This window comes from Schistocerca piceifrons, chromosome 1 (genome assembly GCF_021461385.2).
Source record: "Schistocerca piceifrons isolate TAMUIC-IGC-003096 chromosome 1, iqSchPice1.1, whole genome shotgun sequence".
Taxonomy (NCBI): domain Eukaryota; kingdom Metazoa; phylum Arthropoda; class Insecta; order Orthoptera; family Acrididae; genus Schistocerca; species Schistocerca piceifrons.
The window spans coordinates 280,357,041-280,375,847 of NC_060138.1; the positions used below are offsets into that span (position 1 = coordinate 280,357,041).

An 18,807-nucleotide genomic window follows, 5' to 3' on the forward strand; every position below is an offset into this window, starting at 1 on the left:
CCATCCTGGCCACCCCTCCACTCCTGGGGTTGACTATCGTCGACCATCTATCATTTTCATGTAAATGTTGATCAGACGTTGAAACATAGTAAGTTTTACACACTGAAATATTGAGAATATTCCTTTTGCAGTGAGATGCTTATATCATTAATGTTCTGCATGATCATGCAGGCGTTACCTTGGGAATAATTTGGCCAAAGTTGTTTCAGACTGAGGTTCCAAATAAACCATTATTTTGTCCCGATGAATTGTGGCCTCAGTGTCATAATTTCTTTAAACTGAGTACCAATTTTGTCAGCTAATTCATTATTAGTATCTTGTTGTCTGCAGAAAAACAAATGACAATAATTTTGTCACCTGAAATCATATAGTAGTCAGTGTCATTGTCACTTCACAGCCAGTCATTTACAGCCATGTCTGAGCATCTTGCAATCTTTGCAAATGCTTCACCTTCAGATTCACCAGCAGTGCTTTTAAACAAATCTCCTTTATGCAGTGCAATCTAACCATGGACACAACAATTCTCTTTGTCTTTGATGTCACTTTACACTTCCAACAAATCGTGGCAATACAATAATGTACAGCTCAATGTCAACTTCTTAACCGACAGCTTGCCAGAATCTGTGCATGGCAGACAGTTGAATTTACATTTTATGATTCGTGTCACAGATTGTTGCTACTAGTATGTCCAAAGTATCAAATACTTTTCAGTTATTGTACTAATTTAAAAAACAATAAAAAAGGGGGGGAGGTTTCTGTCTGATAGAACCAAAAATCCAGATTAATATAGAGAGAATGTTAGCACATAAAAGTTTGACAGTCATTTTCTACTGTTTTTTAAATCTTTTTTACTACAGTCTCAATACAAAGAACTGTTATGTAGTATTGAGAATCCTAAACAAAGGTCTGGAATACATACAAAAGTCAGCATAACAACAGTAATTCACATCAGAAAAGAATGACAAAATACATGTGCCACATCAGTCATCTGACAAATGATGATCTGCTAGATCACTCAAAAAATACAGACAACAATACAAAAACAACATCTTTTCATAAAACAGAAGATTTGTTTACATAAGATTTGTTTCCCAAGGCAGAAAGATGTTTTGTACAATACACTGCGTAAAATGGCGATTTTCTGGAAGAGCTTGGAAAGAAGAAGAAATATTCAAGTAAAGAGGAACTATATAATAAAGTGGTGGTGTAGATGCTATTCACAAGTAACAAAGCCCTCCACAGAAAGACCTGGCCCCATGGGTCTCACTTAAGATTGGTCTAAAATAGCATACCACATGTACAGCAAATGTTTGCATTATAAGAGTATCTAGCAGCTGAACCCCCAAGGTTCGGAGACTGCATGTAACTTACAAACTTTACTTGCTGGATTTCCTCTTATGTCACTAAGCTGCTTACTTCTACACCACTTAACAGACCAATAGCTCCTTTGGAACACACATCACATTGTACCTCGAAACTTCTACATCCTGCCAGTCACGTGCCCTTGGCAACTCTCTTTGCAAGCTTTCATGGCTCGTTCCATGGCCTCATATCCTCTTAAACTACAGGAAATACATTTCTCAACAACATTTACACTATAATATTCCACATTCATTGACTTTCACACTCTAGTGAACTAGTTTACCAGAATCTATACTACCAGTGGTTCAGATTGATGTGTGGCCCTCCACCGCAGATAGATGAAGACCATGCACAGCAGAGTTAGAGCCGCTGCAGCACTAGGTATTATGAGGCTCCAGGTCTTGGTGACTCGTTGTTGCCCATCCTCAAATTGCTTAACACGCATGCTCAACTGCTCTGCTGAAATCTACCCTTCTTGCACAGCTATAAACTGGTTCTGGGAATGGACCAGGCTAGGTTTCAATGTATTGTTCATGAAGGTTAGAATCAGTTTCTGGTTCGTCAGGCCAGCAAAATGTGGCAGTGTCACATTCAACTGGCTACTTCCCTTAACCTCTCACCTCCATCCACCTTGCTTCCATCAGCCTTCTGAGCTCGTAGCACCTCACTACCACTACCAAGTTATTGTTGTTGTGGTCTTCAGTCCAGAGACTGGTTTCATGCAGCTATCCTTGCTACTCTATCCTGTGTAAGCTTCTTCAGCTCCAAGTAATTACTGCAACCTACATCCTTCTGAATCTGCTTAGTGTATTCACCTCTTGGTCTCCCTCTACAATTTTTACCCTCCGTGCTTCCCTCCATCACTAAATTAGTGATCCCTTGATGCCACAGGACATGCCTAACCGATCCCTTCTTCTAGCCAAGTTGTGCCACAAATTCCTCTTCTGCCCGATTCTATTCAGTACCTCCTCATTAGTTATGTGATCTACCCATCTAATCTTCAGTATTCTTCTGTAGCACAACATTTCAAAAGCTTCTATTATCTTCCTGTCTAAACTATTTATCGTCCATGTTTCACATCCATACAGGCCTACACTCCATACAAATACTTTTAGAAAAGTCTTCCTGACACTTAAATCTATACTCGAAATTAACAAATTTCTCTTCTTCGGAAACGCTTTTCTTGTCATTGCTAGTCTGCATTTTGTATCCTCTCTACCAAGTTATTAAACACAGAATAAACCACTGTAACTGTGCTTGCTGGAAATAAGGTTTAGTTTCCACAATGTCCCTTGGGAAATCTTGTCCCGCCTATGAATAGCTGCACTGGACTTGTTTTTGTACCAGTTTGAATCATCCTGGCTGTAACACTGTAAGAGACTCCCTCTGATAATTGTGAGGTTCCTCCTCCATCACCACATTTCTATCCTAATTTTTACAAACTTCCATATGCCCCCCACAATTACCTGTCCAACCCCTCTTCCACCAACTTAGTGAACAAGGCACATCATTCACTACTTGCTGCAGCTGTGCCCATAATTTTTCATACAATTTTGGAAACTTTTCACATTGCTCAGAAACTAACCCGAGCACCCTTTGCTCTTGGCTCCCCATCAAACCCCGAGAAACACCTCCACCAGCCTCCTACTTCATTCCATAACTTCCATGTGTTAAAAACTACAGCCTGTGTCCACTGGCCTTACTTCCCATCCTCACCCTCGATGTACAGGAACCTGAGGACAGGAAGTACTGTCATTCCCCCCACCCGCCCCACTCCCCCCTCGCTCTCCTCCTCACTGCGGCGAGCTATCAGGTCGCTCAAATACAAAGAAAATCGAAAGAACTCTTACTCTAACATAAAAACTTATTCTTCTACTCTCAATATATTGCAATTTCACGCATAATAACCTGACTTTAGCCAGGAGAAGAAACTTGCTGAATTCCTTGTAAAATCGAATTAGGATTCCATCCAGACTTGGTGATTTATTTGTTTTCAATTCTTTCGGGTGTTTCTCTAAGCAAGGGATGCCTGTTACCATGTGTTCATACAGGAGTCTATCCAATGGTAAAATGATGGTACGTTTGTACAGTTCTCCTATTTGAACAATTTCTTGAACATGAAATTTAAAACTTCATTTTTTGTTTTGCTATCTTCAACTGCCACACAAGACTTGTCAACAAAGGACAGAATGGAAGCCATAGATCTGTTCAGTGATTTTACATAGGACTTGGAATTTTCTTGGGTTCTCTGTCAGATCTTTTGCTTCACGCACAGGTCTTATCTTATCACAGATGCATAAATCCCTACTAATCTTTGCTTCTCATCGTTTGTGCATTCTCTTTTGAACCGAGAGTGCAACAGGCTCTGCTTCCTCAGCATCTTCCAAATTTTGTTATTAAACCATGGTGGGTATTTTCCATCCTTGATCCACTTACTAGGCACATAACTCTCCAGACCATGATTACAATCTGCTTAGACTTTGCCGATTGCCCATAATTCCTCTATAACCATCTTGGATATGGCGTCAATTCACAGCCTAAGTGAGATGCCAACAACTGCTTGTGTGCTCTGTCTAGCAGAAACACTCTCCCAGTCTTCTTGACTTATTCATTAATTTTCGTAGCCATAGTCGCTATAATGACATCTTGATCATTAATCCCCATTTCTATACTGACATTGTTGATAAGGTCCGGCCTACGTGGAGCTACAGGATTTAAGATATTTCCATTGCTTGGGGGCTGACGACTTACACAGTTTTCAGAGAACATGTTCATAAGTATCTCGCATGGTTGTCTGACTGTACTCCCTGCAGTGAATCCATAGACTTCCCACTCTGTACTCAGTAGGTTAAAGTTGCCTTCAACTAGTATTGCATGATCTGCGTGATTCCGCACTATTGACTGTATACTTTCTTTGAACGAGTCAAGAACTGTCACAGCAGAGTTGAGTGGCCGGTAGAAATATCCAACAATCAAGCTGGTTTCATCTACACCTGTTACACGCAACCAGATAACTTCATTGTCACACTCAACTTCGACTTCAAATAGAGGTAGTATTTTTGTCAACTGCGATGAACACACTCCCTCCTATCACCTATAATCCATCTTTCTGATATATGTTCCACGGCTTGCTAAATACCTCAGAGAGGGAACTGTTCATCAGAGCACCTCAAACTGTTCATCAGAGCGCTTCAAACTACCATCTAGCCTAGAAAACCCTCATGTGCACTCCAGAAGTACTCTGCTATCCAAGTAGCTGCTTCCTTTGTGCACCCCTGACTTATCAAGAGGAACCCTAAAAATCCCATTATGATAACGCAGGTCTAGAAATCTGTAGCCAAGACAGTCGACAAAGCCTTTGGTTGAGACCCTCCTCTAGGCTCCAAAGCAAAGGACCACAATCAACTCATGGAACAATGCTACAAACTGCGAGCTCTGCTTGACCCCATGTGCAAGAGCAACGGTCTTCACCACTTCCACCAGTCACCTGTGTGAACTGAGGATGGCCTCAGAATCCATGTGACGGGCATTGTCGGTGCTGACACAAACCACAAGTTGTAGATGACTGCACCCTGTATGCTCGATAGCCACAGGCAAGGCCACCTACACATCTCGGATGAGGTCCCTCGATTAACATACCGAGTGCACAATGGCTTTCTTTCCAGCCTAGAACATTATCTGCCTAAGAGGCTCCATAACCATAACGTGCCTAACGTTGGAGCTCCTGTAACTAGTAAATCCCCCCCCCCCCCTCCTCTGTGCCTGCTCGGACCATGCTGAAGGAGCAGCCACCTGCCCACTCTCAGGGTGAATGAGTGAGGCCAGACGGCCAGCCTACACAGTGGCCCTCCGCCTCGAGTGACTGAAAAGTGTTAACATCTGCCACTTACTCTGCTGTGAGAGAGGATCCACTGCGTCTGATACACTAGGAGGTGTCTCGAAAGCAGAGCCCATGAGCAAAAGAAACAATACCTGAGTTGTCCCATGTGACATGCCAGAATCTCTTCCCCATAACACCCTGAGGCAGCAACTTGAACGTGATTGACTGTAGCCAAAAGTGCATTCAGCTGTACGCGAACTGTGACGAGCTCCTCCTGATCCCGCATACAACATGCACACATCCTAACCATCCTAGCAAGACAAACTGAAAAAGTAAACTATAAAAGCAGACAGAATCATAGATATGCAACTTGCTACCTTCCTGATGTGTCACCAATGAACACTGATGCATTAATGAGCTATGCAGCTGCCTGTTCAGTGGGCAACTATTGCTCTACAGACTGAATGAATTCACCCTTACAAAAAAGCAACATTGAACCTCTTAAACAGAAAAACACGTATGAAATTTAATAAATATACTATGAGGAAAACACAGAAAAAGATCAACATTTAACTTGCCACTCTGTAGATTTTATATCAGCCAAGAGCTATGGCCTGACTGACTGGCTTACTAAATGAACCCATTCAGAAACGGAGTCAGTGAGAAACAGAGAGATGGATGTTGGCAATTATTAAGAGAGACAGGAATAAAACAGATCAACAGGTACATATTGCAGTGGAAGGTGTGATTACAACTGTAACAAAAATGAATTGATAGACACTTGAGAAATGCAGCCACGTGAATGGATGGTAGAATTCTGAAATATTCATTGCATACTCACACTTTGAATGTGTGTTGAATGAAGGCTGTGTGTGTGTGTGTGTGTGTGTGTGTGTGTGTGTGTGTGTGTGTGTGTGTGTGAGTGAGTGAGAGAGAGAGAACAAGCATGCACATTTACAATTCAATTTTAAAGCTCTGTTCCACAAGCATGCACATTTACACTTCAATTTTAAAGCTCTGTTCACTATGTGGAGATTATGTTAGAATGCACAAGATGCAGATTTCTCAACCACTTCCTGATATGCCCTTAAGGACATAAAACACTTAACAACTTGGTGGAACTGATTTAGTATGCTGACATATGTGGCCTCACCTTTCCATACTTAAGACTTCTTGTATACAAAGACAGTGATCCATCTGAATAAACCTGCAGTACTTCTGCACTTATAAGATCACCTTCCTGTAAGTACTTCCTCATTTTCTGTTCATCTTCAGCTGAACGTCTCCTCTAGAATGAAACATGAAATATTTTTGTGGTACTACAGTGAAACATGTAAATTTAAAGACACCAGTTTCTACACTAAAAATTAAGATTACTGTCTTACGAGTTCACCGCCAGGCAGATTCACGGAAGAGAGCAGTAATATAGAATCAAGTCTGGCATTAGTATCAACCTTCCATCTCTTCTGTTGGACCTCAGTTACTCTTCCAACCACCACGTCACCTATTTCACCAACGTAACGGCTCTTAAGTGGTCTTACACTCACAAGCTTAATTATGCGTTCCTCAACACCAGCAACAGATGCCTTAAGATTGTCATCTTCTGCATATGTTCCATGGCCTCTGAAAATATGTAACAATATTTCTGGGTGTGAGTCCATTGTCCATGTTATTTACCCTACACAGACAAAAGGGGGCTAACAACAGGTACCTGTTATTTGACAAATGAAATGCTGTTGCCCCCTCCCCCCTCACCCTCTGCACGTGCAAAAAACATACAATGGTTCTATATTAGTCCAGCATGATATTTTATTTCATGAACGTATCAACAAGGAAAGCAAAACAGGGAGAATAGCCAGTACTCCATCAGAGACTGAATAACACTGCTGCAGAGTGGTAGCAGATAGTACAATGCGGGCCAGCATACATAATGGAGCATGAGGGCATAGGCACCAGACCATTCTCTGAATACTTCTTGAAAATTACCTTGGACAGGAATGTATCAGTACTGTAGTTAAGGGGCTTATTCTCAATTAGATAAATGCAATAAATAACAACAACAAACCCCAGATGATCAGATAACATTCATTGCCTGTGACTCCCTTGTTAGACTTGGCCTCTGCTGGGGTGCTGGTTATTCTTCATGTTTGGCTGTCCATGTTAATATGTATTGTCAAATTGTTTGTCACACTACTTTAATTTGGGAGCACTGAATCGAATGAGCTTATATAACTTTATGGGAAGCAAATCAACATTTTTGTTGACCCTGGGTGTTGCATGACACATGTGACAAACACTATTTGTTAAGGCTGACCCCAGGTAATCACTGTAAAAATAAAATATGAGAAAAGTGTTATAAATGAAACATAATCAACAATTTCTTGTCACCAAAGCAGTTCACACAGCCCACACTATATTCACTCATAGATACTTCAATAAAAGACCATAGTGGCACAAAACAAATTTACTTAAAAAGGCAGTTAAAAGACCTGTTAAGCAATACATACTACACAGTGAGGGATTACTTAGATAACACAGACTCAGTTTTTTGGGAAACATTACTCCTAAAGCTATGCACTGTATAAAATTAACTCCTTATTCTCTTCCTGGGTTCAACATCTTATTTAACACTAGCCTTTTACATCATTAAATAACTTATTTGAAAAATTATTGTACACTAGAGATAACTCAAATGTGGTAGCACTGTTTTACATCTACACCATACTCCACAAGTCATCTAATGGTGTGTGGCGGAGGGTACTTCTGGTATCACCAACTGATCCCCCTTTCCACTTGCAAATGGTGCGTGGAAAGGATGACCGTCGCTAAGCCTCCATATCAACTCCCATTTCTTGAATTTTCTTGTCATGATCGTTTCACGAGATGTATGTGGGAGGAAGTAACATATTGTCCCACTCTTTCCGGAATGTACTCTCTTGAAATTTTGTTAGTTAACCTCTTCATGATGCACAATGCCTCTCTTGTAACACCTGCCACTGGTGTTTGTTGAGCATCTCTGTAACATCCTTGCACTGACTAAATTATCCCATGCTGAAATGCACTGCTCTTCATTGGATCTCTCTCTCTCTCTCTCTCTCTCTCTCTCTCTCTCTCTCTCCCCCCCCCCCCCCCCTCCCTCCCCTATCAGTCTGAACTGATAAGGATCCCAGATTTATGAACAATATTCAAGAATCAGTCAAACAACTGTCTTGTGAGACACTTATTTCATGGACGAGTTACATTCCCTCAAGAATCTGTCTGGCATCTGCTTTTCCCATTATTTGTTTTTTGTGGTCATTCTGCTTCAAGTTGCTTTGGATAGTTTATGATGGATACTGTTTCCAGCAATTTGACATCAATAGTGTAGCTGTGCAGAAGTGGATTCCTTTTCTGATATATATACACAGTATGTTACATTGCTTTACATTCAGTATCCACTACCAGAGCCTGCACCATTCATCAACCATCTGTAGGTCATTTCACAAATTGATACTCCGTTCTGGCTTTGCTACTTTCTATTCTGTCAGCTAGGATGTCATGAGTCAAGTCACAAATCTGGTTCAATACTCGGTAATCTTGTATATTTTTCACTAAACGGCACTGTGTGAAGGTGTCAGCTGTCTTCCTGAAGTCAAGGACCATGGCATCAACTTGAGTGCTGTTGTCTACAGCTCTATGGATCTCATGGAGGAACAGAGTAAGCTAAGTTTCATTACAGCTCTGTTTGTTAAATCCATATTCATTTTTATACAAGAGATTTTCATTCTCCAATAGACGACAGAGGAATAGAGAAACAATTAAAATCGCTCAAAAGAGGAAAGGCCGCTGGACCTGATGGGATACCAGTTCGATTTTACACACAGTACGTAAAGGAACTTCCCCCCTTCTTGCAGCGGTGTACCGTAGGTCTCTAGAAGAGCGTAGCGTTCCAAAGGATTGGAAAAGGGCACAGGTCAGCCCCATTTTCAAGAAGGGACATTGAACAGATATGCACAACTATAGACCTATATCTCTAACGTCAATCAGTTGTAGAATTTTGGAACACGCATTATGTTCAAGTATAATGACTTTTCTGGAGACTAAAAATCTACTCTGTAGGAATCAGCATGGGTTTCGAAAAAGACGATCGTGTGAAGCCCAGCTCGCGCTATTCGTCCATGAGACTCAGAGGGCCATATACACGGGTTCCCAGGTAGATGCCATGTTTCTCGACTTCTGCAAGGCATTCGATACAGTTCCCCACAGTCGTTTAATGAACAAAGTAAGAGCATATGGACTATCAGACCAATTGTGTGATTGGATTGAAGAGTTCCTAGATAAAAGAACGCAGCATGTCATTCTCAATGGAGAGAAGTCTTCCGAAGTAAGAGTGATTAAAGGTGTGCCGCAGTGGAGTGTCGTAGGACCGTTGCTATTCACAATATACATAAATGACCTTGTGGATAACATCAGAAGTTCACTGAGCCTTTTTGCAGATGATGCTGTGGTATATCGAGAGGTTGTAACAATGGAAAATTGTACTGAAATGCAGGAGGATCTGCAACAAATTGACGCATGGTGCAGGGAATGGCAACTGAATCTCAATGTAGATAAGTGTAATGTGCTGCGAATACATAGAAAGAAAGATCCTTTTTCATTTAGCTACAATACAGCAGGTCAGCAACTGGAAGCAGTTAATTCCATAAATTATCTGGGAGTAGGCATTAGGAGTGATTTCAAATGGAATGATCATATAAAGTTGATTGTTGCTAAAGCAGATGCCAGACTGAGATTCATTGGAAGAATCCTAAGGAAATGCAGTATGAAAACAAAGGAAGTAGGTTACAGTACACTTGTTTGCCCACTGCTTGAATATTGCTCACCAGTGTGGGATCCGTACCAGATGGGGCTGATAGAAGAGATAGAGAAGATCCAACAGAGAGCAGCGCGCTTCGTTACAGGATCATTTAGTAATCGCGAAAGCGTTACGGAGATGATAGATAAACTCCAGTGGAAGACTTTGCAGGAGAGACGCTCATTAGCTCGGTACGGGCTTTTGATGAAATTTCGAGAACATACCTTCACCGAGGAGTCAAGCAGTATATTGCTCCCTCCTACGTATATCTCGCGAAGAGACCATGAGGATAAAATCAGAGAGATTAGAGCCCACACAGAGGCATACCAACAATCTTTCTTTCCACGAACAATACAAGACTGGAATAGAAGGGAGACCCGATAGAGGTACTCAAAGTACCATCTGCCATGCACCATCAGGTGGCTTGCGGAGTATGGATGTAGATGTAGATTCAGAATATTGTAATGCTTGAGCATAAAATGTGCTTCATACTTCTGCAACAGATTTATGTCAATGTTAAAGGCCTATAATTATGTGTATGTGTCTTACAACCCTTCTTAAAAATAGGAATTACCTGCACTTTTTTCCAGGCGCGAGGTACCTTACATTGCTCCAAGAATCTACTATGTACTACTGCTAGAAAGGGAGCAAGTTCTTTCGCATAATCTTGTAGACTCATATGTGTTTCATCTGGTCCTAATGCCTTTCCACTACTAAGCAACTGTAGTTGTTTTCTGTTATCTCAATATCTGTCATTTCAGCATCTGTACAATGACTGAAAGGAGGGACCATGTTACAATCTCCCTAATTGAAAAAATAAAAAATTTCGAAAGATTAAATTCAGTATTTCAGCTTTCACTCTGTTATCTTCTGTTTTGGTGCCAGTATAATCAATGAGTGAATGAATAGATTTCTAACCGAGTACTGATTTTACTTAAGACGAAAGTCTCTTAGGGTTTTTCCTCAGATTGGTTGACAAAATTTTACTCTCAAAGTCACCTACTGCTTCTCTCATGTATCTCCTTACACTCATTTTCACCTTGTAAGCTTGTGGCAGAGCTCTGATTAAGTAGGATTTTTCTAACATGGCTATTAATGCACAGTGGATCTTTTGCACCCCTTAGGACCTTGTTTGAAACTTACTTGTCTACAGTATACTGAACGATGCTTTTGAATTTTTTCGATTTTGATTTGTGCTCCATGTCTTCACCCTGAGCACTGAATATTTGATGCTGACTACTCAAATACTTTGCAATGCGTATCCTGTCACCCTTGTTAAGCAAAAATTTTCCTACCTTCCTTAACATTCCGTGTAAAAACCTATTGTCATAGTTGCTATCACAGCCTTTTGATCACTGACACCTTCCTCTATATTAACTGATTTGATAAGCTCAGGCTCTTCACAGAGCAAAACTACTTCATATTCAACAACAGATGTTACTCTCAATAAGATGGACGACCAATGGGATCCCCAATCAGTGGCCTACTAGCTGACATTTTCCTCAATCAGACAGAAAAACAAATCTTTGAAAAAATAGTAATACCAAAACAGTACAAAATAATATATTGGTAGAGATAAGTAAATGTCACAATTTGCTTAACAGATGAACCACATCTCGCATAAAAGAACTTCATGACTGCATAAACTCCATCCACCCACAAATACAGTTCACCACTGAAACACAAACAGATGAAAAACTTAATTTCTCAGATCTCACCACACACAAAAGAAACAACAAACATGAATTCACAATCTACAGAAAACCCGCAATCACCAACACCATTATTCATAACCAATCCTATCACCACATAACTCAAAAAGAAGCCAGATTCAGATATTTACTACACAGACTGGACACAATATCCATGAACAAACACAATTACACACAAGAACTGAAGACAATAAAGCAAATTGCACAGGAGAATGGATATGATGCAAGGAGAGTAGACAAAATAAACCACAAAATACAAAAACAAACAACACGTAGCCATGAAACACACAGACAAACACACACACACACACACACACACACACACACACACACACACACACACACACACACACACACACACACACAAAACAAATCAGTAGACAGTAAGCAACAAATGACACATAATGACTTATACCAACAAAGTCACACACAGGGTGGGTAATATACTAAAGAAACAAGGATTCAACATAGCATACAGAAACAAGAACACAATACAAAACAGACTTGGAAGAAATACCACCAACACTGACAAATACAGCCAGTTTGGTATATACCAACTTACTTGCAACTGCTGTCAGTCTGTATATGTGGGTCAAACATGCAGGAATTTCAGAACCAGGTACACAGAATACCTCAGACACTGAAAAGCAATAGCTCACACTCAACATTTGCAGACCACCTGATAGCACACAATAACCACCCAACAAACTAGTAGCAGCTTATACCAAAAATTAACTGAAGGGCTTATTTCAATAGTGGTACAAGTCCATTACCTCCACTTTTTTGCTATAATGCTTCTGAAATTAATGATCCACACATACAGAAAGAAAGGTTCATGTCTAGCAAGACATGCTTGAATATTTCTGGTATCTCAACTGCAGATTTTTCAGTGCTCATTTAACTTCAGGACTCTGTATCTCAAAATGAACAAAAATGGACCACTATTGAAATAAGCCCTTCAACTACAGAAGAAAACTATCACATCCAAAAATCAATAGCCCAAGGAAAGAAAGTACTGCCCAGAACACACACACACACACACACACACACACACACACACACACACAAACAAACCAAACACCACAGATGCCAAATACACTTCAAACTCTTGCGCCTCACCCAGCCAAACGCGCTATGAAACAAATGAACACTACACAGCCACAACAACGTGTAATGGCGGCAAAATCTCTGCCTATGTTTTGAAAAATCAGAGAAAGTGCAGTGTCAAGCAAACACAGGTCATGAAATCTGCCTATTCACTTCACCAACAACATATGAGAAAGCAGCACAAAATATCAAAACCCTAAGTTACACTAGAAAAACGTGATATATATTCATTTCCATTTGCAAATGCATAATAAACAGAAAAATAAAAATTACATTTTGCTGTTTTGCAGATGAGAAATTGTAGATTGTGTAGCAGAATAGCTACCAAAATAAATGACCAATGGTATCATGTAAGGTATGTAAACTAATGCAAACATCCACTCTTTTTGCCAATTAGCTATAAATAGAACTTTGACATAATGTTATAAACAACACATAGTGCATCAGGTCATTAATAAATATCTCAACTGTGAACTATGAGCAAATGATGTATAATATTTTACAACAATTATTCATTCACAACTGTAAATATTATGTACAAAAAGTTTTTCTGAATTTTAATATGTAACAACAATTTTACAGATTAGAAAACATGAAAAAAATTACCCACTAAAGATAGCACAAAATGTGCTGAAACATGTCTGGGTGAAACTAAACAGAAAAAAGTTGTCTTGCATTAGGCAGAATTCCTCTTCCTATTTCATAGCAAGCACGGACATAACAAGAAGAACTGCAACATCACAAGATGGTTAAGCTCAAGTTTGTTTCTAGGAGGTATAAGATGTTCCCTTCACGAGTTGGTCCTCTGCTTGAAGTAATTTTCTGACAAGACATTCACAATAATGCCTCTCTCTGGCACCAGTTTTGATGACACGGCTCTATGTATACACTCCCAGTTTCAACCAGTTTCCTGTTCCTAATACTATCTGGGCATTACAACTGTCAATAAGCAATACTAATTCCGAGATCTTTCCTTGGATGCTTCTGCAGCTTATTAACCTTTTCTTTATCCAATCTGCAAGGATGAGCACTCTCTGAGAACATTATGGCTGATATAACTTTGATTTTAGCAGGCAGTTCGTCTCTTTCAGGGTTCTATAACCTGGAAAGGGGCGAGGGGGGGGGGGGCATGTGCATGCCAAACCTGCTCCACTTCCCCAGAAGCCACTTCCTGCATATAGTGCATGCCTGATCTCTTAAAGGTTGCCATACAATTGTCCACACAACAGCGGCGATCAAGAAATTTGTATCTGATACTATCACAGAGTCATCTGAACCTCTGGTTTAGAACTTCCACTCTGCTCCAGACCAGGGGTACAATGTGGGTAATAATCAGCTAAGCCTCTAGGCCATTTGTGATACCAGTTGCCTTCAATGATAGCCATCTGCCAAAAGCAAATCGAGGATGGACTCAGAACCTCAATAGCGTGCATCATTTGCCTTGTGCCACTATTTGATGCAGGCTGCATACAGCGCACTCGATAGCCACCAGCAGAGCCTCTTCCGCATCACAGATGTGCCCCCCCCCCCCCCCTGCCCCACCCTCCAGTAAACATACATAGATAGCCACACTGGCATTCTTTCCTGTCATTCATACTACTGTGTCCCTGAGGAGCTCCTTTACTCACCTAATGTTGGAGCTTCTAATGATTAGTATTCCCACCCTCTGCACTTGTCTGAAATGGGCACTTGTCTCGCCCAACGGTGAGGTCAACAGTGCCCTTACACTTACAAAAATGAACGAATGTGGAGATGAACTAAAAGTGTTGTACACACATTAACTCAAAATGACCACATATCTCATGCACTAAAACCAATTATGAGGGAAGAGAGCTAATCAAGAAATTAAAACACAGAGAAAACAAAACAAAGAAGAAATTAAAAAAAAAAAAGAAATGTGACTGGCTGACCGCCTACAAAAATCTAGGGTGAGCCAGCCACCCTTAAGCCACATTAAGGACATCTCCCAAAAATATCGTTAAAAACATTGGACAATTCTCAAAAGTTTAAAACCCTAACCACATTCGTTTGATCATTACACAAACTAGACAGCAGATCCGAAGGCAAATCTGCCACAGTCCGCTGGTCGGCAAACAAAATGCAGTCCAATAAAATGTGGTGCACTGCGATCTGCACGCCACAAGCACCACACATTGGAGGGCCCTCTCACTGGAGTAAGAATCCACGTGTCATAGGTCTGTGGCCTACGCGAAGATGAGTAAGACGGACCTTGTCCTGCCAATGTGGCTGGAAGGAAGTACTCCACGGCCGAGTTGTCGGCTTGATGACACGGAGCTTGTTATCGGTCACTGCCAGCCACTCACCTTCCCATCAACACATGACTCTGTACATCAACAGTAAGGAGATAGCATGTAGGGGGGATAGCACACCAAATTACCAGAGGATCAAGACACGCCTCCTTGGCTGCTCGATCCGCCCTTTCATTCCCTGCAGTTCCAATGTGCCCAGATATCTAGCAGAAAGACACCTCCTTCTTAAGTCTTTGCGGTTGTTGGAGGTCATCCTGGATATTCTGGGTTACTGTATCTGCTGGGTACAAACGTTGGAGAGAGTAAAAGACGTTCAGAGAATCTCGGCAGACGAGAAATCTAACACTCGCAAGATAGCATAAAATTTCTGCGTTGAAGACGGCAAATTCTGGAGGCAGTCTACCCTTGAGGATACAATCCGGGAAAATGACAGAGCAACCAATGGAGTCCCCACGCTTAGACCCATCTGTATAAACAGCTACATTGTTGTGGTACTCACATAAAATACCAGAGAATATCACATTAAAAATGGAAGCACGAGTGCTATCTCTCCTGTACTGCAAATAACCTAAAATCACTCTAGGCCTCTCCAGTAACCAGGGCAGCAGGCCATTAAAATCCTGGATTTGGGGTCATACTGGCTCCGCACCGAGTGGCTAAAGCACACGCTGCACGAGGATCCCAAATGGCATTGCGGCTTGTGGACGGTTGGAAAAAGGGTGTTCCAGAGGTTGTCGAGGAACAGTATGGTGTGCAGGTGAAGTTGGAACTGCAAGGAAATTACACCCCCAACACGCCATGAGGAGCTGGCGCCAGATCGTAAGTGGCAGTTCCCCCCGCCTCAGTACAGATACTAGGTATGGGACTGGTCATGAGGAGCTGGCGCCGGATGGTAAGCGGCGGTTCCCCCCACCTCAGCACCGATGCTAGGTATGGGACTGGTCCAATAAGCACCTATAGCCAGTCGAATCACTTCATGTGGCTTAAGGGTGGCTGGCTCACCCTAGATTTTTGTAGGCGATCAGCCAGTCACATTTCCCTGTGCTTTTTTTTAAATTTCTTCTTTGTTTTGTTTTCTCTGTGTTTTAATTTCTTGATTAGCTCTCTTCCCTCATAATTGGTTTTAGTGCATGAGATATGTGGTCATTTTGAGTTAATGTGTGTACAACACTTTTAGTTCATCTCCACATTCGTTCATTTTTGTAAGTGTAAGGGCACTGTTGACCTCACCGTTGGGCGAGACAAGTGCCCATTTCAGACAAGTGCAGAGGGTGGGAATGCTAATCATTAGAAGCTCCAACATTAGGTGAGTAAAGGAGCTCCTCAGGGATTCTGTACTACTGCACTGAAGAATTAACTGTCTCATATTCTGATCAGTTCACTACAAGCTTAAGCCAGGCTACAGCAGTAGCAGGAAGCTTCCACGTGAAACCATGATCTGTGACTTGCTTTTTGTGGATGTGCCTGATCCTGTTTGTCCTGTGGGATGTAGTCAAAGTGGCACTGGACAGGTTGGAGGCCCTCGATGTGATTACACCTGTCTCCTCAAGTCAGTGGGTTTCTCTCATCATGTTAGTAAAGAAACCAGATAACTCTCTCTAGTTAGATGCTGTTTATTAGGCCATTAACATCCAGATCATTGTAGATACTTTTCCGATCCTGTGCTTGGAAGAACACTTTTCCCAAGATGAAAAACTGTGACCATTATACTTATATCAATTTGTCAGAAGCATACTTGCAATTACCATCACATCTGGATTCTCAAGACCTGTTGGTGATCAACAGCCCCTCTGGCCTCTACTAGTATAACCATCTGCCTTTTTGTACTACCAGTTCCCTGGCAGTATCTCAGTGTTACTTGGAACAGCTGATACAAGACATTCCTTTGTGGTGCGATTAAAACCTGATGTTGTTGAGATGTTCAGAGGGAGCATTATACAATAGCTGGCTAGAACATGGGAAGGGACTAAAGTAGATGATGAATGGACAGCTTTCAGAGATGAAACAGTGAAGGCAGCAGAGGATAAGACAGGTAAAAAGACAAGGCTAGAAGGAATCCTTGGATAACACAAGAGATATTTAATTTCACTGATGAAAGGGGCAAATTTAAAAATGCAGCAAATGAGGCAGGCAAAAGGGAATATAAACATTTAAAAAGTGAAACTGACAGGAAGTGCAAATGGCCAAGCACGAATGGCTGGAGGACAAAAGTAAGGATTTAGAAACATATATCACTACGTGAAAGATAGATGGCCCTTACAGAAAAATTAAAGAGGCCTTTGGGGTAAAGAGAAGCAGTTGTATGAATATCTACGAGCTCAGATGGTAAACCAGTCCCAAGCAAAGAAGAGAAAGCTGAAAGGTAAGGGTTATGCAGAGGGTCTGTACAAGGGAAATGAACTTTAAAGAAATATTATAGAAAGGGAAGAGGACGTGGATGAAGATGAGATGGGAGATATGATACTGTGAAAATAATTTGACAAAGCTCTGAAAGACTTAAGTCCAAACAAGGCCCCAGGAACAGACATTATTCCATCATAATGACAGATAGCCCTGGGAGAGCCAGCCACATCCAAACTACTCCATCTGGTGCGCAATGTATGTGAAACAAGTGAGATGCCCTCAGACTTAAAGAAGAATGCAGTAATTCCAATTCCAAAGCAAGCAGTTACTGACAGGTGTGAAAATTACCGAACATGCAATTTAAGTCATGGCTGCAAATTACTAACACAAATTCTATACAGAAGAACTGGTAGAAGCTGACCTTGCGGAAGATCAGTTTGGATTCCAGAGAAATGTAGGAACATGCAAGGAAATACTGACCCTATGAATTACCTTAGAGAATATGTCAAGGAAACACAGTCCTACATTTATAGCATTTGTGGACTTCGAGAAAGCTTTTGACAATGTTGACTGGAACACTCTCTTTGAAATTCTGAAGGCAGCAGAGGAAAAATACAAGGAGCGAAAGGCTATTTACAACTTGTGCAGGAACCAGATAGCAGTTATAAGAGTCAAGAAGCATGAAAAGGAAGCAGTGGTTGAGAGGGGAGTAGGATATGGTTGTAGCCTATCCCCAATGTTATTCAGTCTGTACAATGAACAAGCAGTAAAGGAAACCAAATAAAAATTTGGAGTAGGAATTTAAGTTCAGGGAAAACGAATAAAAGTATTGAGGTTTGCCAATGACATTGTAATTCTGTCAGAGACAGCAAAGGACTTGGAAGAGCAATTGAATGAAATGGACAGTGGCTTGAAAGGAGGATATAAGATGAACATCAACAAGACAAGGATAATGGAATAAAGTCGAATTAAATCAGGTGATGCTAAGAGAATCAGATTAGGAAACGAGACACTTAAAGTAGCAGATGAATTTTGCTATTTTGCCAGGAAAATAACTGATGACGGCCAGAGTAGACAGGATATAAAATGTAGACTGGCAATGGCAAGAAAAGCATTTTTGAAAAAGAGAAATCTGTTTGCATCAAATATAGATTTAAGTGCTAGGCAGTCTTTCCTGAAGATATTTATCTGGAGTGAAGCCATGTACAGAAGTGAAACGCGGATGATAAACAGTTTATACAAACAGAGAACAAAAACATTTGAAATGTGGTGCTGCAGAAGAATGCTGAAGATTAAACGGGTCAATCATGTAACTAATGAGAAGGTATTGAGTAGAATGGGGAGACAAGGAATTTGTGT

General features: G+C 41.0%; 1 protein-coding gene across 2 annotated transcripts in view; it reads right to left on the bottom strand.

The window, feature by feature from the left end:
• Positions 1-18,807, bottom strand: part of LOC124716941 (exosome complex component RRP4) — a 110,673-nt gene that overhangs the window by 78,257 nt on the left and 13,609 nt on the right. For both annotated transcript variants that reach the window (XR_007005696.1, XM_047243564.1), the window contains exons 2-3: positions 6,568-6,805; positions 6,336-6,470 (exon numbers count right to left, since the gene is read on the bottom strand). Coding sequence is in view for 1 of the 2 variants with exons in the window: in XM_047243564.1 (XP_047099520.1) it covers positions 6,336-6,470; positions 6,568-6,805 (373 nt within the window). In the remaining variant the exon portion in view is untranslated. The remainder of the gene's footprint in view (positions 1-6,335; positions 6,471-6,567; positions 6,806-18,807) is intronic.